The 24,070-nt window shown below is 38.1% G+C and overlaps 1 protein-coding gene across 1 annotated transcript; it reads left to right on the forward strand.

Moving 5' to 3' along the window:
- Window positions 1-419: 419 nt before the first annotated feature.
- Window positions 420-23,170, forward strand: LOC133718146 (rust resistance kinase Lr10-like). The gene is made up of 6 exons (XM_062144961.1): window positions 420-450; window positions 1,282-1,314; window positions 14,381-14,431; window positions 15,181-15,216; window positions 21,675-21,704; window positions 22,016-23,170. The coding sequence occupies exons 1-6, from the start codon at window positions 432-434 to the stop codon at window positions 23,143-23,145; spliced, it is 1,299 nt and encodes a 432-aa protein (XP_062000945.1). The 5' UTR covers window positions 420-431; the 3' UTR covers window positions 23,146-23,170.
- The last annotated feature ends 900 nt before the right edge of the window (window positions 23,171-24,070 follow it).

Below are 24,070 nucleotides of genomic sequence, written 5' to 3' on the forward strand. Positions count from 1 at the left end.
ATAGGGGAAGAGATAGCATCCTCCAGTTCGATAAGTTGAGGAAGACGTTGAAGTTTAAGGAATGTAGTTTATTCCTTTGAAGGATTCTTTGTTGTACAATACTACTGTTTGGTTGTTAGCAAATGGCCTATTAAACTATTAAAGAACCTAAGAAGCAAGAACAGGGTCCTCCTACTGTTGCTTCTAAAAATTAATATGAGCCTAAGGATAAGCCTCCTAGCTTGAGTGGATTTTATCCCTCATTTGAGAAGGAAAAAAAAGTTAATGATGCATGACATTAATAATTAGATTTACTTGTGATTTAATTACAAGTTAATTACATAATCAATCAACTTTCCTAAAATTAAAAGAAAAATGTTTTATCATATAAATTTTTTATAATATCTTTTAATGCCTAGGAGAAAGGAAGGAGCTCAAGAAAGTCAGTTGGAATGATGGATCTTTTCTATGGTATGAGAATATCCTCCTTATATGAGAATGGATGACTCATTTACAAGTGACTAACTTATAGCTAGTGGCTACGTATTACACTCAACCCATCCCTTCTATTTTATGGAAACTCCTTATAGATGTAGTTCCTTCCTCAGTAGACTTTATATTATTATAACCAACCTCGTGCTTGTGTGATGAACGTGTTATTGGTAAATGAAGAAAAAACTTGGAAGTTTCTTTATCACCACACTCATTTGCTTTGCCCACACTTATGTTTTATGTGCTTTTATTTTATTTTATCATCATAAACATACTTCGGGGTTTTATCACGATTTTTCATTTTTTTAGGCAGAGTGGTATAGGGGCATTCCATAATTTGATGAAGTCTATGACATTAAATCTCAAGGTTGGATTTATAGTATAGGTAGATACATTCATCTACCGAGCTGAATGGATGGCTAGCGGCTAACTAATAGCTAGTGGCGTTTTATTATGCTTATCTCATTCGTTCTAACTTACTGAAAGCTCCTTTATAGATGTAGCTACTTGCTGTTTATTGTGCTTATTTTATTCGTTTTATTTTATGGGAAACTCCTTATAGATGCAGCTCCTTCCTCACTAAACTGTGATGAAAGTAAAAATACAGTTTTAGTTTGTTATAATTTCATCTTTTAAATTTAATATTTGTGGCTGATATTCATTTATTCCTCACAGTTTCTATAAAATTGCCCATTAATAAGTGAGCATGATAACTGTACAAAGAATATCACTATATAAAAGTAAAAGATAAAAAATAAAAAATAAACTACTGCTATCTAATATTTTCTATATCGATCTCTTCCACTGTAGGTTTTTGCCAATTCCTGATGAACGAGATCAAAGGTTAGGAATCTCTCAATTCTTGTCCATTTTTTTTTTCAAACCAATTGTTGCAAGTGTCGTGAAATATGAACATGACAAAAAGGTAGTTTTCGCTTATTTTCTTCTTCTTTGTACTATCTCTAAGAATCACTAACCCACTCTTCTCACCACATACCCAAACCACCACCTTTGTTTTCAGCGTCAACTCACTGAACATCCAATGCTTCGTCATTACAGAATAGCTTGAATCATCCTTTAGTACTACTCCAGAAGATTCGCTAGTACCACAAATGTTAAAATAATAGTACTTTTCTATTTCAAAACCTCCGAGATCCCAAATACAAAAACCCTAAAAAACTAAAGCATATCAGTTTCGTCCACAAAAGAGTCCAAGTCCAACTTGGAGCCCTTAGTTGAGCCCACTTCCAAGCCCTTCTCCAGTTAGGCCCCAAAATTTCTTTGGGCCCCAAAACTGATTTGGGCACCCCACCCAAATTGGACCGCCCCCTCTCATACACCATTGCCATTTTCGTTCGACCTCTCACTCCTGCATCACCCAACCAGAGCACATCCCTGGCGTTTCAAGACAACGTCGCGGCATCGCCTGCCGCGTGCCAATCACCATATGCCAGAACAACACTGCAGCCTCGCCCTGAATACTTCCAGGCCAGCGCATTTACTCAATTAGGTTGTCACGCCCCGATTTTTAAACACAATTAAAAATCAATATATAATCCCATAATTATACATGCGTGATGGTTCAGCCATCAATACAAATTACCTGGAAAACTTTTTCCTTTTAAACCAAGTACATACCAATGCCCTGAACCCACTATGTCAATACGGACCAGCTCCATAGAGTCATATATTACATAAGTTTACGAATTAAGTTGCCACAACAAAATAAAACGTAAATGCTTCTCAGATCTTACTACACAATGGAAGTCTTGTCAAGGGTAAAGTCACAAAATTGGCTTCCTACCGTAAAGCTGCAAACACGCTACCTCAGCTTCAGCCACAATTATCCTGACTTGCAGGATTAACCTCTACACCATCGAATAGTGCACAAGGTTGTCACACAACAAACCCGGTAAGCTTATGAAAGCTTGTATGAGTAACTCCAAAACAACCATTCAACAACTCACACAAACCATAAGAAACCCACCCTTTCAATTTAATGAAAACAACCCACAAATAAATTCCTTTCCTCAAAAGAGATGCATATGTCACTCCGTGACAAAAATCATACCATTTGATCACACAACAAAATGAACATGAAACCCAAAGTCCCCCATGGACAATAAAAGAAAGAATACTCTCGAGACTCTCTTTCAAACCCGTACTTATGAGTCCCAAGTAAGCTCAACTATTACCCCCATAAGATATAATTAAAATCCTGACAGACTGACTAGGCGTGGTTCTCGATAACATGCCTTGGTCACATTCGTGACCCCTGATCACAATTTGTGATCCCTGATCTTTGACCCTTAGGTCTTTGGATCCCTAGTATAAATACCAAAACATTAAGCAAGTCGCACTGGACCCAAAATGTTACTCGAATCTAAAATGAAAGATTCCCCGTAATTGATCCCTATAAATTACTCCCGGTACAAAGACAAAAACATTAAGCAAGTCGCATTGGACCCAAAATGTTACCCGAATCTAAAATGAAAGATTCCCCGCATGGTTCTACAAAACGGCCTAGGCGCTGGGCGTCAAGTCACCGTTCCGATTATGGGCTAGTCGATGGCCTAGGCGCTGCATTTTTTTTTTTTAAATCCTCATCGTCCCGGCGAGGTAGCCCAATCACAAGGCGACGTCTTCTTGTTCGTGGTCTAGTTCATCTTCAAATCCGACCTCAAGGCCATTGACGGCATCCGGAGACAGATGATTTTCCCATAGAGAGAGAGAATAGATCCAATCGCATAGAGAGAGAGAGAGAGAGAGAGAGAGAGAGAGAGAGAGAGAGAGAGAGAGAGAGAGAGAGAGAGAGAGAGAGAGAGAGAGAGAGAGAGAGAGAGAGAGAGAGAGGAGAGGAGGAGAAGGAAGTCTAGAAGACCGCACCACTCTGGCTTCGCTGTAGGTGGAGATCGAATTTCTGATCCGAGTTGTACCGTTGTAGTCCTTCTGTCCTTGTTCAGAAGATATATATTTGGCTAATGTCGGCGAAGAGTCCAGGTCTTACTCATAGAGATGGAATTAGAGAGAGACTCTTTGATTTGAATATTTATTTTCAAAGGATCTTTAGTATTTGACTTTGACCAAAACATTATTTTGACTATTTTAATTATTTTTATCAATTACAATAATTTTCACACTTTTATTTATACAATTATAAGTTTAAAAAGAAAAATTAAAATAAATAAAAAAACAAAACCGCCTAGTCCCCGCCTAGGCCCCTGGGCGCTAGGCTCCGGGCCACCGCCCGACTAGCGCCTAGCATTTTTTAGAACCTTGATTCCCCGTAATTGATTCCTATCAATTACTCCTGGTACAAACCCATGACCTAAAAATGTTCAACAATTCTCAACACTTTTCAAAACAATAGAAATCAGCCCTTTCCACAATATATTGTTTCCCGAAAAGTAAATCCAAAAATAATAAAATGAACCCTATCACAAATATTGCTTTCAACACAACAAAACCACCAACACATATATATTTCACGTTATATATATATATATATATATATATATATATATATATATATATATATATTCACTCAAGAATGCCACTAATACCAACTATAGTTTGCAGTTAACTAAACAACTCCCAAAACGATAAGGTAAACCCGTTCGTGAATGAACATTGTGAGATTACTCACCTCGAAATTCCCGCTGCATCTTCACACCACTAGATTACTTACATAACGCACTCTGTCAAGCACCTAAGAAAAGTACAGCCTCGATTCAGTACATGAATCATAAATGATTAAAGTTTGAATCCCCAAGTCGAACTACAACCCAAAAGTAACGGCAATCGAGGCGAAACCTCATCCGAGACAATCCAAAGTCATCGGAACACTCTTACGATCGATATGTCAAAACTACAAGTCGATCGAATGGTTGGATCCTCACGGATTGAAAATCGAGGTAATTGAAAACGGTAAAAACTCTAACAATTTCATACGATCTACAAAAATTACGTATTATATATCAAAACGTTCGTATCGACGAGTAGATGATATATATAAAACCAAAAACTGCCCTTGATATAGCTGTAAACGCTGCCAAGCGCCGCTACAGGTTGTGGCACATCGCCGCTGGCCAAACTCAAAACCACAACAATCTAACCGTCCAAAATGTCAAGAATACCAAGTAGAGGAACTTTAATACCTGGGGTTCAAGCTAACTCGGCCTAGATCGCCGTCCAAAGCCCAATATTTACTGTTCACGATGAGTTGCAGTAAACCACCGAGAATCGATCGAAACTACCACCGTGGGTCAAAGGAGAAAGCTCCCACGAACCTAACAAGTCTAGTTTGAGCCACTGCCGTCGCTGGAGGTGAGATTTTCAATCGGGTCTGATCGATCCTAACTTCGCCGCTTTGATCCGCCGTGCACGGTGCAAATCGTTGTAAAAAACCACCGTAGGGAGCACCGAGATGAGGGGGCGAGGAGGCGAAGCGGTCTGTGCCTGTGCCGCTGCCGAATGTCGCCAAAAACGAAACGCTGGCTGGGTCGGGTGGAACGCTCAAGGAGAGAGAACAGAGCTTCCGGAAATTTCTGGAAACTGACGAAAAGGAAAGTGATTTCCTTTTTTCGGAAAACCCCTATTTATAGTAAATTTATGAAAATAATAGGTTTTTCCGCTGACCATAATTTTCTCATACGAACTCCGATTCCTCATTCCACATGTCTACAGAACTCGTATTGATACGTACTACGACTTTCGTGAAGGAAGTTTTCGGAGAAACTCAACGTATAAAAAGTCAAACTTTGTACACCCCTTAAAACTGTGAAATTCGAATAATTATTCGTCCGAAAATAAATCCACTTCACAATTAACATACGAACAAAGCATAACACCCATAATTTGTACAATTGGTCCATTATTAATTGCAATAATTAAATAACGAAAAACCAGGTCATCATAGTCTACCCTCCTTAAAGGAATTTCGTCCCGAAATTCAAGCTCTCTAATCATCAAACAACTGTGGATACTTCGCTCTCATATCTGACTCCAACTCCCATGAAGCATCACCCTCGTCATGGTGACTCCCCAATACCTTGACCGAGTCAACTTCCTTCCTTCGAAGTTGCTTTGTTGACCTATCCAAAATACGAACAGGTTCAACAACAAAGGTCGTATCCGCATTTACCTTAATCGTACCATAATTGATCACATGTGACTCATCCTGGATATACTTCCTCAGCATGGACACATGGAACACATTATGCACACCAGACATACTAGGGGGTAAGGCAAGCCTATAAGCCAAATCTCTTACCTTCTCCAGAATTTCAAAAGGTCCGACAAACCTTGGTGATAACTTCCCTTTCTTGCCAAATCTCACCACGCCCTTCATGGGTGAGACCTTCAAGAACACATGATCACCCTCTTTAAACTCGACCTGTCTCCTTTTCAAATATACGTAACTCTTTTTTCTGCTCTGTGCTATTCGAATCATGTCCCTGATAATCGAAACCTTGTCAGTAGTCTCCTAAAAGATCTTAGGGCCCAAAAATTCCTTATCTCCAACCTCTGCTCAACAGATAGGAGATCTACATGGCCTACCATATAGAGCCTCATATGGTGCCATCCCGATACTGGAGTGATAACTATTGTTGTCTCCAACATAATAGGTAACGGGAATAGGTAACAGCTTCAACATACCTGCAGGTCTCTGATGCTCAGCCTTCACCTGTTGGCAAGTAAGACACTTGGAGACATACTCTGCCACATCCCTCTTCATTCCATTCCACCAAAATTGCCTTCGCAAATCTCGATACATCTTGGTGCTTCCAAGATGCACCGTGTACCGCGATCGATGTCCCTCACGGAGAATCTCTCCCTTAAGGTCAACACGATCCGGAACATACAACCTATGGTTCATCCTCAAACCACCATCTACTCCAACTATCCACTCTGATGGAACACCAATGGACAAATCTGCAGCTAACTCTGCTAACTTCGGACGTGAGAACTCATCCTCTGTTTGACCCTGAATTATCCTGAAAATCAAAGTAGGATGTACCGTGATACTTCCAAGGAAAATTCCATTTTCAACTCCTACTTGAACAAGGTCAAACTCAGATGCAGTCTCCAACATAAGCCACTCCTGAACCATAACAGAAGCAACAATACCCCTAAGTTTCCTGCTTAAAGCATCCGCCACTACATTGGCTTTCCCGAGATGATACTCCAAGGTGAAATCATAGTCCTTTATGAGCTCCATCCACCTCCGCTATCTCATGTTCAACTCCTTTTGTGAGAACAGATACTTTAAACTCTTATAATCCGAAAAGAGTTCGAACTTCTCCCCATACAAGTAATGCCTCCAAATCTTCAAGGCAAAAACAACTGCAGCCAACACTAGATCATGAGTGGGGTAATTCCTCTCATGCACCTTCAACTGTCTAGAGCCATAAGCGACAATGCCACCGTGCTGCATCAACACACACCCCAGACCCTGATGAGACGCATCACTGTAGATGACTAAACCACCACCACTAGTGGGAATAGTCAATACTGGGGCTGTGGTCAATTTAGCCTTCAACTATTTGAATGCCTGCTTGCATTCCTCAGTCCACACAAACTGGACATCCTTCCTAGTCAGGTTGGTCAGAGCTGAAGCAATACTAGCAAACCCCTCGATGAATCTTTGATAATAACCCGCCAAACCCAGAAAACTACTTACCTCTGTAACCGTAATGGGTTGGCCCCAACTCATCACTGCTTCAACTTTTGAAGGATCCACAAAAACTCCATCCTTCGAGACTACATGACCAAGAAACTTGACCTCTGTCTGTCAAAATTTACACTTCTCGAACTTTGCATACAACTTTTCTTCTCTCAGAATCTGTAGCACAATCCGTAGATGCTTATCATGATCTTCCAACGACTTGAAATAAATCAAGATATCATCCACAAAACTCTACTATACAAACTGATCTAAGTACATACTGAACATTCGGTTCATCAAGTCCATAAAGGCAACAGGTGCATTGGTTAGACCAAAAGGCATGAAAACAAACTCAAAGTGTCCATACCTGGTCCTAAAAGCAGTTTTGGAAACATCCTGTTCCTTTACCCTCAACTGGTGATACCCGAATATCAAATCGATCTTCGAGAACACGGTAGCTTCCCTAAGCTGGTCAAATAAGTTGTCAATCCTAGGTAAAGGGTACCTATTCTTGATCGTCACCTTGTTCAACTGCCGATAATCCACACACAACTGTAGTGAACCATCCTTCTTCTTCACAAACAATATGGGTGCACCCCAAGAAGAAGTACTATGTCTAATGAACCCCTGTTCAAGTAAACCCTCAACTTGAACCTTCAACTCCTTAAGTTCAGTTGGTGCCATACGATAAGGTGCCTTTGATTCAGGTGCAGTACCTGGTATCACATCGATGACAAAATCTACTACCCTCCTTGGAGGTAACCCTGGTTTCTCCTGAAATACATCACTGTACTCGAAAACCACTGCAATCTCTGCCATAACCGTAGCACTACTCACGGACTTCACATGAGCGAAGAATCCTGCCCTCAAAGTTGTATCTGACCTAAGACATCGATAACGAAACACTGGCTGTCCAGGAATATGAAATGACACTACCATTTCAAAACAATCAATCATAGCATGGTTTGGCCTCAGCCAATCTACACCCAAAATAACATCATACGTATGATCTGCTATCACAATCAAACTTGCAGTAAACTCTTTACCACAAATCACAATAGGGCATGCATCACAAAACATACTAAGCTCAAGGGAAACACCAAGTGGAGAAGTAACATGGAAAGGTCTAGTAAGAAGCATAGGCGTCAAACCGAACATATCAACAGTAGAACTAGATATGAAAGAATGAGTCGCTTCCTTATCAAACAACAGCCTAGCAAGGAAATCAAAGATAGATAAGGTACCTTCCACCCCTACATTCTGCTGACCAATAGCAAACACCCTAGCTTGCCTCTGAGGCAGTTGCCTCTGCTGATTCCCTTATCCCCTACCCTGCCGCTAGGTACAATCCTTGGAGAAATGCCCTGCCTAACCACAAGTATAGCAGGCTAAATTCCTCGGCTTCGTACAAAACCTGACAACATGTCCTGTCTCGTTGCAATTGAAGCATCTCTAGGGTGCCACCTGCCTATTAGGTGCAGCCCTAACAGGTGGAGCTGCAGCTCTAGATGGCGTCTGCTAATTAGTCCTCTGTCTCTTCCAGAATCCACCTCGATTCCCTGATGCATTACTGCTCCCAGCAGTTGCCTTTCCCTTCCTTTGGGAGTCCCTCTCAGCCGACTCTTCTTCCTGGAAAGTCTGGTTTTCCTGCACAATGGCCAAAGCCTTAGCCAAAATGATCTCCAACGTCTTCAGTTCCAGAACAGCGACATCGCGCCAGATTGAAGCATTCAGCCCCCGCTGAAACTTCATAGCTAAACTCTCAGTATCCATCTGTCTCACAAACCTATACAGCCTTGAGAACTCCGCCTCATAATCCCTCACACTCTTAGTCCCTTGGACTAGCGAGATGAATTCCCTCTCCAACTGCTCCCTCACTAAAGCCGGAAAGTACTTCTTCCTGAAGAGTTCCACAAAACCATCCCAAGTCATGGTGGACACATCCATAACTCTCTGTGTTCAGTTCCACTACACCCCTGCATCGTCTTAAAGCATATATAAGGCTATCTTTCTCTTCTCCATGTCGTCACAAATGACCATCTCGAAGTAGATCTTCATGTTCTCGATCCATTGATGTGCCAACATGTGATTCATACCTCCCTGGAAATGGACTGCTCCCAGCCTCAAAGATCCTTTGCCAACTTCGATAAACGAGTGGCATCAATAACATCCACAACCTGGAGCAAGCAGCTCAACATGTGATGCCTCTACCTCCCCATTAAAGATCTCCTCAACAGGAGGAATTCTGCCCCTACCTCAGGCTCTACCCCTGCCTCTGGGTCTACCTCGACCCCTTGCGGCCTCCCACATGATCCATTACCTGAGAAGCATAGCAACACGTGGTTAATACTTGTATAACTCTCAAATACAAGTATAAGTCAACACTATGACTAAATCAACCATAACACTACGTCAGAGGATACAATTCCATCCCCTACATCAATCTCGAGTTAAATCTAAAAGTTCTCATTCCTCAAAAGACTTTAACACATAGAAGCTACCCAAAGCTCCTACACTTACATCAACGAGCAGACACTACTCTGACGACTCAACATTCTAACCCTCACTACATACCCAATGACTTTATCAATAACGAAGAGTATCTGATGGGGATCCGCTGCAGACGGGCCATCACTCGAGGAGTACTGATTATCACCAAGTATGTACCTTACGCTTTGATACCAAACTGTCACACCCCAATTTTTAAACACAATTAAAACTCAATATATAATCCCATAATTATACGTGCGTGATGGTTCAGCCATCAATACAAAATACCTGGAAAACTTTTTCCTTTTAAACCAAGTATACCGATGCCCTGAACCCACTATCTCAATACAGACCCGCTCCATAAAGTCATATATTACATAAGTTGACGAATTAAGTTGCCACAACAAAATAAAACGTAAATGCTCCTCAAAGCTTACTACATAACGAGATGTGGATATGCGACCGAAAAGTGATCATAAACCCTAATCTCGCTCTGGATAAAATCACTATATATATATATATATATATATATATATATATATATATATATATATATATATATATATATATATATATATATACGTAGTCATTCACTCAGGAACGCCACTAAAACCAACTATAGTTTGCAGTTAACTAAATAACTCCCAAAACGATAAGGTCAACCTGTTCGTAAATGAACATTGTGAGATTACACACCTCGAAATTCCCGCTGCGTCTTCACACCACTAAAGTACTTACAGAACGCACTCTATCAAGCACATAAGGAAAGTACAGCCTAGATTCAGTACACGAATCACAAATGATTAAAGTTTGAATCCCCAAATCGAACTACAACCTGAAAGTAACGCCAATCGAGGCGAAACCTCATATGAGACCACCCACAGTGTTCGGAACACTCCAACGATCGATATGTCAAAACTACAAGTCGATCGAATGGTTGGATCCTCACGGATCGAAAACCGAGATAATCGAAAACGGTAAAAACCCTAACAATTTCATACGATCTCCAAAAATTACGTATTATATATCAAAACGTTCGTATCTACGAGTACATGATATATATAAAACCAGAAACTGCCCCTGACATGGCCAGAAATGCCGCCGAGCGCCGCCACACACCGCCGCCGGCCAAACTCAAAACCACAACAATCCAACCGTCCAAAATGTCAAGAAGACCAAGTAAAGCAACTTTAGTACCTGGGGTTCAAGCCAATTCGGCCTAGATTGCCGTCCAAAGCCCAATATTTACTGTTCACAATGAGTTGCACCAAACCACTGAGAATCGATCGAAACTACCATCGTGGGTCGAAGGAGGAAGTTCCCACAAATCTAACAAGTGTAGTTTGAGCTGTTGCCGTCGCCGGAGATGAGATTTCCGATCGGGTCCGATCGATTCTAACTTCGCCGCTTCGATCCTCTGTGCACGGTGCAAATTGTAGTAAGAGACCACCGTAGGGAGGACCGGGATGAGGAGGCGAAGCGGTCTGTGCCGGTGCCGCTGTCGGTTGTCGCTGGAAAACGAAAAGCCGGCCGGGTCGGGTCGAACGTTCAAGGAGAGAGAACAGAGCTTCCAGAAATTTCTAGAAACTAACTAAAAAGGAAAGTGATTTCCTTTTTTCGGAAAAACCCCTATTCATAGTAAATTTTTGAAAATAATAGATTTTTCCGCTGACCATAACTTTCTTATACGAACTTCGATTTTTGCGTTCCACATGTCTACGAACTCATATCGACGCGCATTACGACTTTTATGAAGGAAGCTTTTAGAGAAACTCAACGTATAAAAAGTCAAACTTCGTACATCCCCTTAATATGTGAAATTCGAATAATTATTCGTCTGAAAATAAATCAACTTCGTAATTAACATACAAACAAAGTATAACACCCATAATTCATACAACTGGTCTATTATTAATTGCAATAATTAAATAACGAAAAACCAGGTCATCACATAGGTTGTTTAGGTATCAAGAAAGACTAAGCTACAAAGAAATAGCACCAACTACTCTGCCACCATTCACAGGCCATCCACCATCCGTCTCCTTCGCATCTGCAAGCTGAAGCTTCCAGTTTTTCAGCAATAATTGCGACACCCAAGGGCCTTAATGCGACCTCTGCTTAGTCGAACCTAACTTTGTTCCTCCCTGACTAACAAGTTTGCTAGATGCAATCCGCCGGTTTGCTCGCATTGTACTCATCCAAAACATGCCCCCAAAATTTATCTGACATTTGATTATTTCCGACGGCACCATCACCACCAACGGCTATCCGATCTTGGCAAAGAACAACATCTTTATTGTGCCTCCAAAATTTCTTTCTCTTTCTTATTTTCTCAGTGAGAAAAAGAAGAATAAGAATATTGGTGAATGAATGATAAAATTTGAGAGAGATGGAGGATTGTTGGTGTGAAGAAATAGGAAAGAATACGTTGGTATTTATAGAATTTTACAAAAATTACTATTTCAATGGGTAGATTCTTTTTCAACAATTTTTCTGGGAGTTTTTTCTTATTTTTCTGGTTAATATTTTAAATTAATTTGCCTTGATTTAATATAAGCGGTCTATTATTTATTTTCGACAAATCGGAGCCGTTAGATTTTGATTTATATCTGTTGGAGAATTTAATAGAAAACAGAAGTTGGTTTTGATCTCTATCGTTCATTTCAAAATGGATGAATCTGAACCATCCAATTTGTGGCTGTTGTAGTATTACAGCAGTCATCTCTGTTGATGCCTTGATCCGAATGGTCTATTTAACGTGAGAGAGAAGTAAGAGAGAGCAAGAGACACGATGTATAGTGGTTCATCTACCGCTTTAGGGAAAACTATGTCACTTGAAAGTTTTGATTATATGAGTTAGGCCTTGTGGCTCAATATGTAATGAGATGATGGTCTAAGAGGGAATGAGTCCCCTTTTATAGATAAGGGAGGCTCCTTTTTTTACTTATTTTCCAATGTGGGATACAAAAGGGCTATTCTAGTGCTTAAAACCTTATGATGAAGCACATTTGTGGCGCCAAGAGGGTGGCCTCCCGGCGAGGTCTTGGCCGACTTCCACCATGACGTGGTAGCTTGAATGTCGAACTACGAGGTGCATGTCGTAGTTGGTTTCCACCATGGCTCGCGGGCCCATTAAAAGGGTATTACTTATGCTTGGTGACATAGTAATACTAGAGGTATCTACAATCTGCGACAAGTTCTGCAAGTTGTGCCCCCACAATAGGTGAATAGCAGGTGACAGATTTTGCCCCTAGTGTACGTCGCTCTCACTTTGTTCTTCATTCCAGCCTGTTATCTCTAACTCTCTACTCCTGCGCGTCATCCTGAGTCAATATAATACAAAGTTGGATAAACCCAATTAGGCGTGGGGCCGCATCTCCATTTGAGCCCAGTGCTGGAGCTGGAACATAGTTGACACCCAACTCATCACAGATCTCATTTTTTCAGACCATCCTCTCCTCAAACTCATTGTTGAAGAGCCCAAGTCTCATTTGAGGCTCAAATATGGGATAACACCCCCATTTGTTCCCATTGTTGGAATTGTTCTTAGTAGTCAAACATGAGAGGGAAAAAGTCACATACAGTACCCAAACTTTGGTACCTCATCTTCTAAATAAATCACTTTAGTACCTCAGCTTATTACTTATGCCTAACATTCATACACGATGTTAATAATACCGTTAACTCAAGTTTTGTGTAGCCTTCTACCATGGGTGTTTTAGTCCTTTATTGTTTTCCCCCAAAAAATCTCATAGCCTTCACCACACTCCTTCTTAAAGTAAAACTGTAGATAATTCCCTCTAAGATATTTGTTCATTCCCTTCATCTACTTGGCATTTGTCTTCCAAAGCCTAAACGTACCTGAAATCGGATGGAGTATAGAAACATGACCTGTACTGCTATTGTGGCCATGTCTCCCTTAAATAAAGTGCATTTACATTGATTGCAATCATTTGCAATATTGCCAATAAAAGAAAATAAACAAGCTTATTTACAATCACATGCGTTTTCATTGCTTTAAAAGACATTGGAAGGTGTCGTTTGGGTGAGTTTAGTGCATAGCTTTGATTTTGAGCATATTATTTTGTGAATGCAGTACCCAATATATCTCTCAGCATTATTTATCAATTTCATGATGCCAACAAGGAATTAAAGTATGAATATCCGGACAAAACTCCTAGATAAAAACCTTGAAATAATTCAAAAATTCTAGTCCACTAATATGGAGAATAAACAATTAAGAGATAAAACCCTGAAAGGAGACAAAACCCTTAAAAAGATGATTTTGCATACCTTCGTTTTTGTGTGGATCTCCATCGAGTCTAAAGTATCTCCAATAATTGGCCATAGTTGGTCAATTCTACCTCTTCGATTCGCTTTCAAATCCAGACCTAGTATAGATTCTACTCTTCTACCTTTTTGTTTTGAGTCATGAAGAGATCATGAGAGCGACAGAGAGTTGTTCAGCCTTTCAATCACTGACATAAAAGATAAGTTGAATAAAATGTAAATGGACGAAAATACCCATGCATGAATTCACGTGGCACTTGAGTATAACACCGTTAATGACATGGTGTATGAATTTTAGGCATATGTAATAAGTTGGGTACCAAAATGATATATTTAGAAGATGAGATAGGTACTAAAGTGTCGAATAACTTTAAATTGGGGTACTATTTGTGACTTTTATCCAACATGAAATTACCCATGATTGGGAGTTCTAATTTTTGTGTTTACTTTTTGTCTCTGCAGATTTCATGATTGTTATCGTAGACGGTAACAGTAGAGACCACACATATTTCCGTAAGTACTTTCCCTAATATTCCTTCATTGTTCTTGTTATCATTTTCTTTTTTATTTATTTGTTGGTATATGCACGACATCTGTGAGTGGTGTAAAGTAAGTTTACCACTGTAGTATGAAAAATAGAACCAAATTCAACTTTGATATAAAATCAATTAGCATGTCTAATGCTAACTGAGCAAAATATGGAGAGATAAACATTAAAAACGTCGCATTTTATGCTCCAATCAAAGAAAAAATTAATTTGAATATATTTAAAAATTAGAAAAAAAAACTTAAATTGAATTTTTTTAATTAACCAAAATAATAGAGAGTCTCATCTCGCTCTCTATATTAAGGAGCGAGAATAGTTTTCTCTCTTTCAGCTAGTTCCAAGTTTATATTATTATTTGAATGAATAAAAATTTAAATTTAAATGTATTTAGAAATTACAAATAACAACTTATAAGAAATGTTTTAAATGAGCTTCATCTCACTCTCTATAGTTAGAACCGAGATAGCTAAAATTTAAAATGGAGTGCCACTTAGGAGTATGGTGCCGCTGCTAAAATTGATAAAAAGCTAAACATGCTGTCCAAAATAGCTGAGGAGCCAATATAGAGAATCCACTAAAGATGCTCTTAGCCTTATTAGCTTAATTTATAGTTATATATTGCTTATATTGTTGTATTAGGGCTTCAACTTTCACTTCTCATCAGGCCAACTGTTTGATATATATATATATATATATATATATATATATTTTGCAGATTTAGCATGGATACGTTCGGAGGTATTCGAAATATGTAAGTAGTAGAACTCCTCTCGTCTTTCGATTATTTAATACTAACATTTTGACTTGGGGGCTTGGAGAAAACAAACATATATAATAATGTCTAGTTGATGTTTGAACTGGATGGAGAATCACACATACACACTTAATATTATGGAAGGAAAAATATTTCACTACGATGCACGAATGATTACATGCAACTGATGCAATATATAGGACACTAACAATAATTATAGACTCTATAATGTCCATAACCGACATTCAACTTATTGACTCATAAGTCCCTATCATAATCAGCCACTACACAATGATTAACCATCAACTTACATAACGAAAATACCCATTATGTAATGCATTACACCTACAAACTCATGCATGTAACTTGCACTTTAACCCTCTAATTAACACCACTAACATCCATTAAAGCATTTTTATTTTCCAACATCCCCCCTTAAACATGACTTTTTGGTTTTGGACGTACTCTAAGTGAAGCTCTCAATTTGCTAAATGTCTCTATCTTCAAAGGTTTTGTGAGCATGTCGGCGAACTGATCAGCTGACTTCACAAACTTGAACTGTGTCTCCTTCTTGCTCACAAATTTTCTGATTTTGTGATACCTTATATCAATGTGCTTGCTGTTTTCATGGAACACTGGATTCTTGGTCAAAGCTATTGCAGACTTGTTGTCAATGCAAACTTCAATAGCTTCCTTTTGTGCTAAAAGTTAAGCTTTTTTAACAAATTTCTGAGCCAAATAGCATGACAAACACATGTTAATGCAGCAACATATTCTGCCTCACAAGTAGAAAGTATCACAATAGGTTGCTTCTTTGAAGTCCATGTGAAAGCTGCATCTTCCATATAAAAAACAAATCTAGTGGTACTCTTTCTATGATCAATATCTCCAGCTCAGTCACTCTCATTATAACCCACAAGCTTCATATCATTTGTTGGTGAATAAAGCAAACCAAAATCAAGTGTACCTTCAAGGTAACGAAGAATTCTTTTGGGTGTTTTCATGTAGGTGCTAGTTGGCTCCTGCATGTAACAGCTAACAAAACTAATTCCATAAAGAATTTCAGGTCTAGTGCATATTAGATACCTCAAACTTCCACCCAAACTCTTGAAAGTCGTTGGATTTTCATCTCTTCACCACCACTATACTTGGATAACTTCACTCCACACTCTACATGTGTGATTGCAGGATTGCACTTATCCATCTTGAATTTTTGAACGACTTCTCTTGCATATCCTTCTTGTGAAATGAAAAGGCCTTCCTCCATTTACGTCACTTCAATACCAAGATAGTATGACATGAGCCAAATATCGGTCATCTCGAATTCTCTAGTCATTGGTTTCTTGAAATCATCAAACATTCTTAGGTTATTGCATATAAAATTAAATTATTCACGTACAAGCCAACCAATAATATATCACCATCATTGTTCACCTTCACATAAAGAGCATGTTCATGTGGGCACTTCTTGAAACCATTATCTTGAAAATACTTGTCAATTATGCTATTCCATGCTCTTGGTGCTTGCTTGAGCCCATAAAGAGCCTTCTTGAGACGAAGTACTTTATCTTCATGCCCTTTCACCACATGCCTTATGGGTTAATCAATATAGACTTCCTTTTCTAATATTCTATTCAAGAAAGCAGACTTTACATCAAATTGATAAAATTTTCATTTATTTTGCTCAAGCAAAGAAATAATCAATCTTATGATTTCTAATCTAGCAACAAGATAAAAATACCTTATCATAATCGATGCCAGGTCTTTGGTTATAATCCGTGGCCACATGCCTTGCTTTTTACCTCACAACTTCTCTAATTGCATTCTTCTTGGCCTTGTAGACCCATTTCACTCCAATAGCCTTTTGGCCTTCTGGCAAGGCAGCAAGCTCCCACATATTATTCTTCTTGATTGATTCAATCTCCTCATCCATTGGTTTCCTCCATTTATTTTCTTGAACAACCACTTCAAATCTTATTGGCTCACTTTCAGCAAATAAGCAAAATAAACTAATATCATCAACCTGTAAAGCTACCTGATAGATTTCATTCAAGCTGTTCTTTCCTCGAGGTTCTATATTTGATGTGAATCATCTTGAATTGGTAATGGAAGGGTGCATGGTGGTGATGGAGGAGGAGTTTGTTGTTCCTCTTCTTGTCTTTGTACAACTTCTTCTTCCAAAAGGAAAGAAATTATAATCTTTTTCTTGATTTCCCAATTCTAGCTACCTTCTTCATCAAACTCCACATCTCTGCTAACAACAACCTTGCCTTTGTTAGGGTTGTACAATTTGTACCATTTGGAGGAAGCATCATAGCCAATAAAGATAAACTTTTCACTTCTGTCATCCTATTTGGAATGCCTTTGGTCTGGTACATGAGTATATGCAATACTCCCAAATACTCTTAAATGGAACACATTGGGCTTTCTTCTACTCAATACTTCTTGGGGTATTTGATTCCACAAGCTTCTAGGACACCGACTGAAAAGATAAACTGCACACTCCACAGCTTCAGCCCAAAATTCTTTTGGCATGCCTTTACTCTTCATCATCTTTGAGCCATATTGAGAATTGATATGTTTATTCTCTATACTACGCCATTTTGTTGACGAGAGTATGACACCATTGGGAAGCGGCGAATTCCATTGTTGTCACAAAATTTTTGGAATTCATTTGAAGTGAATTCTCCTCCTCTATCAGATCTCAACGCCTTGATCTTGCAACCAATCATATTTTCAATAATAACCTAAATTTTTTTGAATACACCAAACACCTCTGATTTCTCCTTTAAAAAATACTAAAATCTTTCTACTAAAATCATCAATAAATTGCAGAAAATAATTATTCTTACCAAAAGAACTTAGTTTGATTGGGTCGCAGACATTAGCATGAACAAGCTCCAATGGCTCTTTTGTTATTGTAGTTGCCTCATGAGGAAAACCTTTTCTTGAATGCTTTCCAAGAAGATACCCTTCGTGATTTGGAGAATGAACTGTTGGCAAGTCTTTTACCATTCTTTTCTTCCACATCACAGACAAGTCTTCAAAATTTACGTGCCCAAATCTCAAGTACCAAAGCCAAGAAGAGTCTTTGATAGAAACCTTTAGACACCTTGCCAATTTAGTTTGCAGCTTCAGTAAGATAATTATATTCTTCGTCATTGAAACTTTTGGCAATTAGCTTATTCCTTCGATCTCTAATTGAAAGACAAAAGTCTTTCAATTGAATTGTTATCTTTTCTCTAGAAGTTAATCCAAACTCAAAATATTTATTTTCAATGAGGTAATAAACATTTGAAATAAATTCTTCGTTGCCATCCTTCAACCGCAACACGAGACTCATCTCCAAATGTGATCTTCCCATTGAATGATTCATCAAAATTCACGAACATGTTTCTCTCACTGGACATGTGATTGCTTGATCCAGTGTCCAAATACCATGGCTTGTCATTCTGCTTTGTTTTTTCTTCACATTGAAAGGTTAATAGCAAGGTTTCTTCTTCATCTTCTTCTACATAATTGCTTATCTTTTTGTAGTATTCAGCATCATTTCTACATCTATGACATTGAAATTGAGACTTATCAAACCTGATATTTCCTTGTTGGCAGTGGCGTAGCCAGAAATATGAATTAGGAGGGTCAGGATTCAAATATTAACGATTAGTCAATTATATTAAATAAATATAAAATTTCATCAAATAACATAAAATTGCATATTTTTTTTTTTATCAATTAAAATTGCATATGTTAATCGTTAAAAAAATTGCATATATTCATTTATATATCATTCTTCTCATAAAATTTTTTTTTTAAATTATTACAATACTCAAACATAACAAATTCCTCCAAACCAATCATCACTTTTTATGATCTTCATGGTGAACAAAACTTGCTCTCTAGTTGATGTCAAAGTCTTCTCTAGGAGAGAAAATTCGAAAAGACAAAGATGAATTCTTTAGTGAAATATAGATACAGGCGAGAAAGATGATTTAAGAGAAGAAAAAGTAAAAAAACCTAAATATATATGGATAATCATTGATCAATGAATAAAATATAGTAAAAATTAAAAGAACAGTGGAGCTGTGCAATTGTCCAAGTTGTAGATAATGGGTAAATGGGACAAAACTGTTCTCAACAATTTTGTTCCCTTCCTGTCAGAAGGGTCAAACAACATATTAGAATATAACTTTTGTGTTGGAAATCTCTTGTATCGAAACCAATCAGACTGTTTTCAAAAGCTCAGAAGGGTCATTTGACCCTTCTCGCCCTAGTGTGTCTACGCCACTGCTTGTTGGTGTGAATTGCTCCATCTTCCAGTTCCTTCCTCTCACGGGACATGTGATAGCTTGATCCAGTGTCCAAATACCATGGCTTGTCATTCTGGTTTGTTTTTTTCTTCACATTGAAAGGCTAATAGCAAGGTGTCTTCCTCATCTTCTTCTGCATAATTGTTTATCTTTTTGTAGTATCCAACATCATTTCTACATCCAATAAATTTGTACCCATCTTCCAGTTTCTCTTGAAGAGTTTGTATTTTGATCCATTCCTTCATTGTAGCTTGACTTGTAGCCACCTCTTGCACTAGTGGATCCTCTTCCATGTCCTCTTTCCTTGCCACCTCTTGCTTCATTGAAATTATTATCATTGCTGGAACCTTTTCCACCATTCAAGGCGATTTTTTTTTCAAGTACTTCCTCCAGGGCCGGTTCTTTGTTCTTTTTCTTCTTCATGTTCTCTCCTTATGGGCTTTTAGAGACCTATAGAGTTTATCAACAGTCAATGTATCCAAATCTTTGGATTCTTCAATTGCAATAGTTACATGCTCAAATTTTGAGTCTAGTGATAATAAGATTTTCACAATCACCTAGGTGTCGGTAATAGGTTCACAATCTATTTTCATCTGGTTCAGAATTGCTTGGGCTCGTGACATATAGTCAGAAATTGATTTTGACTTCTTTTGATGCAGGCCTTCAAATTCTCCTCTCAGAGTTTGAAGTCACGCATCTTGTTCATCTCGTCAACACCTGTTTAGAAGTTCTTGAGGATCTCTTAAGCTTCATGTGCTATCGCCACATGTGAAATTTTCTCAAATGTATGGTCATCCAAAGCTTGATAGATGAGACTCAATGCCTTTTTATCATTCTTCCTTGAATTCTTTAGTGCTTCCCTTTGGGCTTTTGTCAAAGCTGCTTCATTTTTGGGTACTACGAACCCTGTCTCAACAACTGTCTAAGTATCAAAACAACATATCAAAGTCTTCATCCAAACACTCCAATTATTGTAATTTTCTTTGGTGAGCAAATGAACCTGGAAGGGGCATTGTTTGGACCAGTGGTCATTTTTCTGGTGGTCTCTCACTCGCTTATCACAAGCTGTGATACCATTAGAACTGGATAGGGAATCACACACACTCAATATTATGGAGAAGAAAATATTTCACTATAATGCATCAAGGATTACATGCAACTTATGCCATATGTAGGACACTAGAAATAAATCTAGACTCTATAACTAGGGGTCATAATTAGGAACTCTGATGAAGAGTTTCACAGCGGCTCTGCTACTAATGCCACTTGCGGTACCGCTGGTAAAGCCGAAGCAACCACTATCTTCCATGGAGTTTCGCTTGCTATCTCCATGAATCTAATGAAGGTGCATGTAGAATCAGATGCAAAAGAAATCATTACCGACCTAAATGGTTTGGATCGGGGGAAAAACTGGAGAACATACCCAATTCTGGAGCAAATTCGAAGGAAAGCCTCGAGATTTGAGGATTGCAAATGGGAATGGATTCATCGTGAAGAGAATCGGGCTGCACACATTGCAGCTTCGCTTGCCAATCAATGGGTCAGTGGGTCCTCTAAGATGGGCTAATCAGCCACCACCTTCCCTTACCTCGCTTCTAAGGAATGACAGTCTACCCTGCCCACCCATGACGGAGAGGTGATCGGAGATGTTCTTGCTGTTACTTTTTGTTTGTGGGTTTATTTCATATTCCTATTTCCTGGATCGGACCTAGTCGGAGATTACCTTTCCTTATTTGGTTGTACCTCTCTTGGCCTGTTAAGCTTTGCTGGGCCTTTGCGCTTATCCCCTGATGAAATATTTTCATTAACCAAAAAAAAAAAAAAAAAAAAGACTATAACGTTCATAACTGACGTTCAATTTATTGACTCATAACTTCCTATCTTAATCACCCACTACAACATGATTGACCACTAACTTACACAATAGAAATACCCATTATTTCATGCATTACACTCACTAATTCATGCATGTAACTGACACTCTAACCCTCTAATTAAACATACTAACAACCAATTAAAGCATTTTATTTTCCAATAGTTGATCTCTAACTATTTTATATATATATTGTCAAGACAATTTTGTCAATTTCCTAATTTTCAAAACTTCAGAGAAAACTAATCTAGTCAATTTTGTCATATTTCTTGCAGCAAATCATTGGATACTGCCCATCATCGTCGGTATGAGATACTACCACCTTAGCCTAAATTCCGTTATGTTTGATGAATTCAAAAATAAAGAACTGAATAAAATATAACAAAAGAAAAAGAAAAAATAAATCAAATTTTGCAACATAAGGAACAAAGTTAGCCATATGATCTATAGTATCCATCCCACCATAGTTTAAAAATTCTAATTAAACGTTAACAGCATTAAAAAAAATTGTGAATATATATATATATATATATATATATATATATATATATATATATATATATATATATCTTTTCTTATGGTTCTTTTGGTGATATACTCCTATATATACATGCAGGACTACCTTTTCTGGCAAGATTTATTCTTGGGGCTCCACTAATGATCGCGTTTTTTATCTTTAAATGGCGAAGTAGACATTTGTCATTGTATACTGGCATAGAAGATTTTCTACATAATGAAAATAACTTCGGGCCAATAAGGTATTCTTACTCGGACATTAAGAAAATGAGTAATAGATTCAAGCAAAAGCTAGGTGAAGGAGGCTATGGCTGTGTATTTAAAGGAAAACTACGTAGCGGTCATTTTGGAGCAATTAAGCTATTGGGAAAGTCTAAAGGCAATGGGCAAGAATTCATTAATGAAGTAGCTACCATTGGAAGGATTCACCATACCAATGTGGTTCAGCTTATTGGTTATTGTGTTGAGGGATCAAAAAGAGCTCTTGTATATGATTTCATGCCTAATGGATCTCTTGATAAATATATATATTCCAAAGCAGGAAGTATCTCGTTAAGTTTTAAGCAGATGTATGAGATTTCTCTAGGCATTGCTAAAGGTATCGAGTATTTACATCAAGGATGTGACACGCAAATTTTGCATTTTGATATCAAGCCTCACAACATTCTTCTTGATCAAAATTTCATTCCAAAGATTTCTGATTTTGGTCTTGCAAAGTTATATCCAACGAAAAAAAGCATTGTTACTTTGACAGCAATAAGGGGAACAATGGGATACATGGCACCTGAATTGTTCTACAAGAACATTGGAGGTGTCTCATATAAAGCTGATGTTTATAGTTTCGGAATGTTGCTGATGGAAATGGCAAGCAAAAGGAAAAATTTGAATCCAATGGAAGAGCATTTGAGCCAAATTTACTTTCCTTCATGGGTATATGATCAATACAGTCAAGGAAATGATCATTTAGATATGACTAACGTCTCAGAGGAAGAAAGAGTGATAATTAAGAAGATGGTCATCATAGCTTTATGGTGTATACAATTGAAACCAAGTGATCGTCCTTCAATGGATAAAGTTATAGAGATGCTTGAAGGAGATGTTGAAAGATTACAAATGCCTACCAAGCCTGCTCTATACCTAGAAGAGATGTCCCAAGGTGATACAGAATATACTAATTCGAACCTAGTATGTTCCAACATGGAGCTAACATGCACCCTGTCAGCTAGGTGACAGTGATGTTGATTGTCAATTTTAATTTAAAGGAATTTAGATTTTAATCCTTTAGCTTCTAATATTTGATAATTCTATAAGATTTTGTTTTTCACAGAATAACAAAATGTGTGTTTTTATTTTTTTGAGAAGCACTAAATGTACTTGCATTACCATTAGTACACTCATACTTGGCTTGGTTGATAATTTATCTTCAGATCTCTTTACATATGGTGATAGACAATAGACCAACAAAGACTTAATCCTTTCTCAGCTATTTGATATACATTCCCCTGTGAAGTGAATTTATTCGAAAGATTTAGTAGTCTTGGTGTCACGCCCCGAATTTTGAATAATTAAATTCAAATCCGAAACGCGATAACTTAACAAGCACAAGAAAAACACATAGAAAATTTTTCATTAAAACTAAGCAACAAACAAACTGAACTCACAATGTCAACACCGACTCGTTCTCTAGAGTCAAATATCACATCACCAAGTGTTTACAAATTAAACCGAATAATAATTCAATAAGTAAACGCACCCTCTACACTCACAACACAGCGGAAGACTAGAACCAAGATACCATACTACGTCCAAGCTACGACAGCAACAAAACCTCATGATTACACTGACCTGCACAATAAACCCTACACCATAGAATAGTGCACCGGGTTGAATAAAACAAACCCGATAAGCTTTTCAGCTCGTATGAGTAAACTCAATTAAAGTGACTCACGTCACGCATGCTTATAATAATCTCTCAACTCGTGAGATGAATTAAAGCAACAATATTTAATTTCACAAAACACAACCAAACATCAAGTTCATATCATAACATATCATCTCAACGACAAATCACATTCACTTCCCCTCAACATAAAGCATTTGTCAAAACGATGACCTCACAACTCATTCACAATTCACTACAAGTCTCAAACCAGAA

The sequence above is a fragment of the Rosa rugosa genome, chromosome 6, assembly GCF_958449725.1.
Source record: "Rosa rugosa chromosome 6, drRosRugo1.1, whole genome shotgun sequence".
Classification (NCBI taxonomy): Eukaryota; Viridiplantae; Streptophyta; class Magnoliopsida; order Rosales; family Rosaceae; genus Rosa; species Rosa rugosa.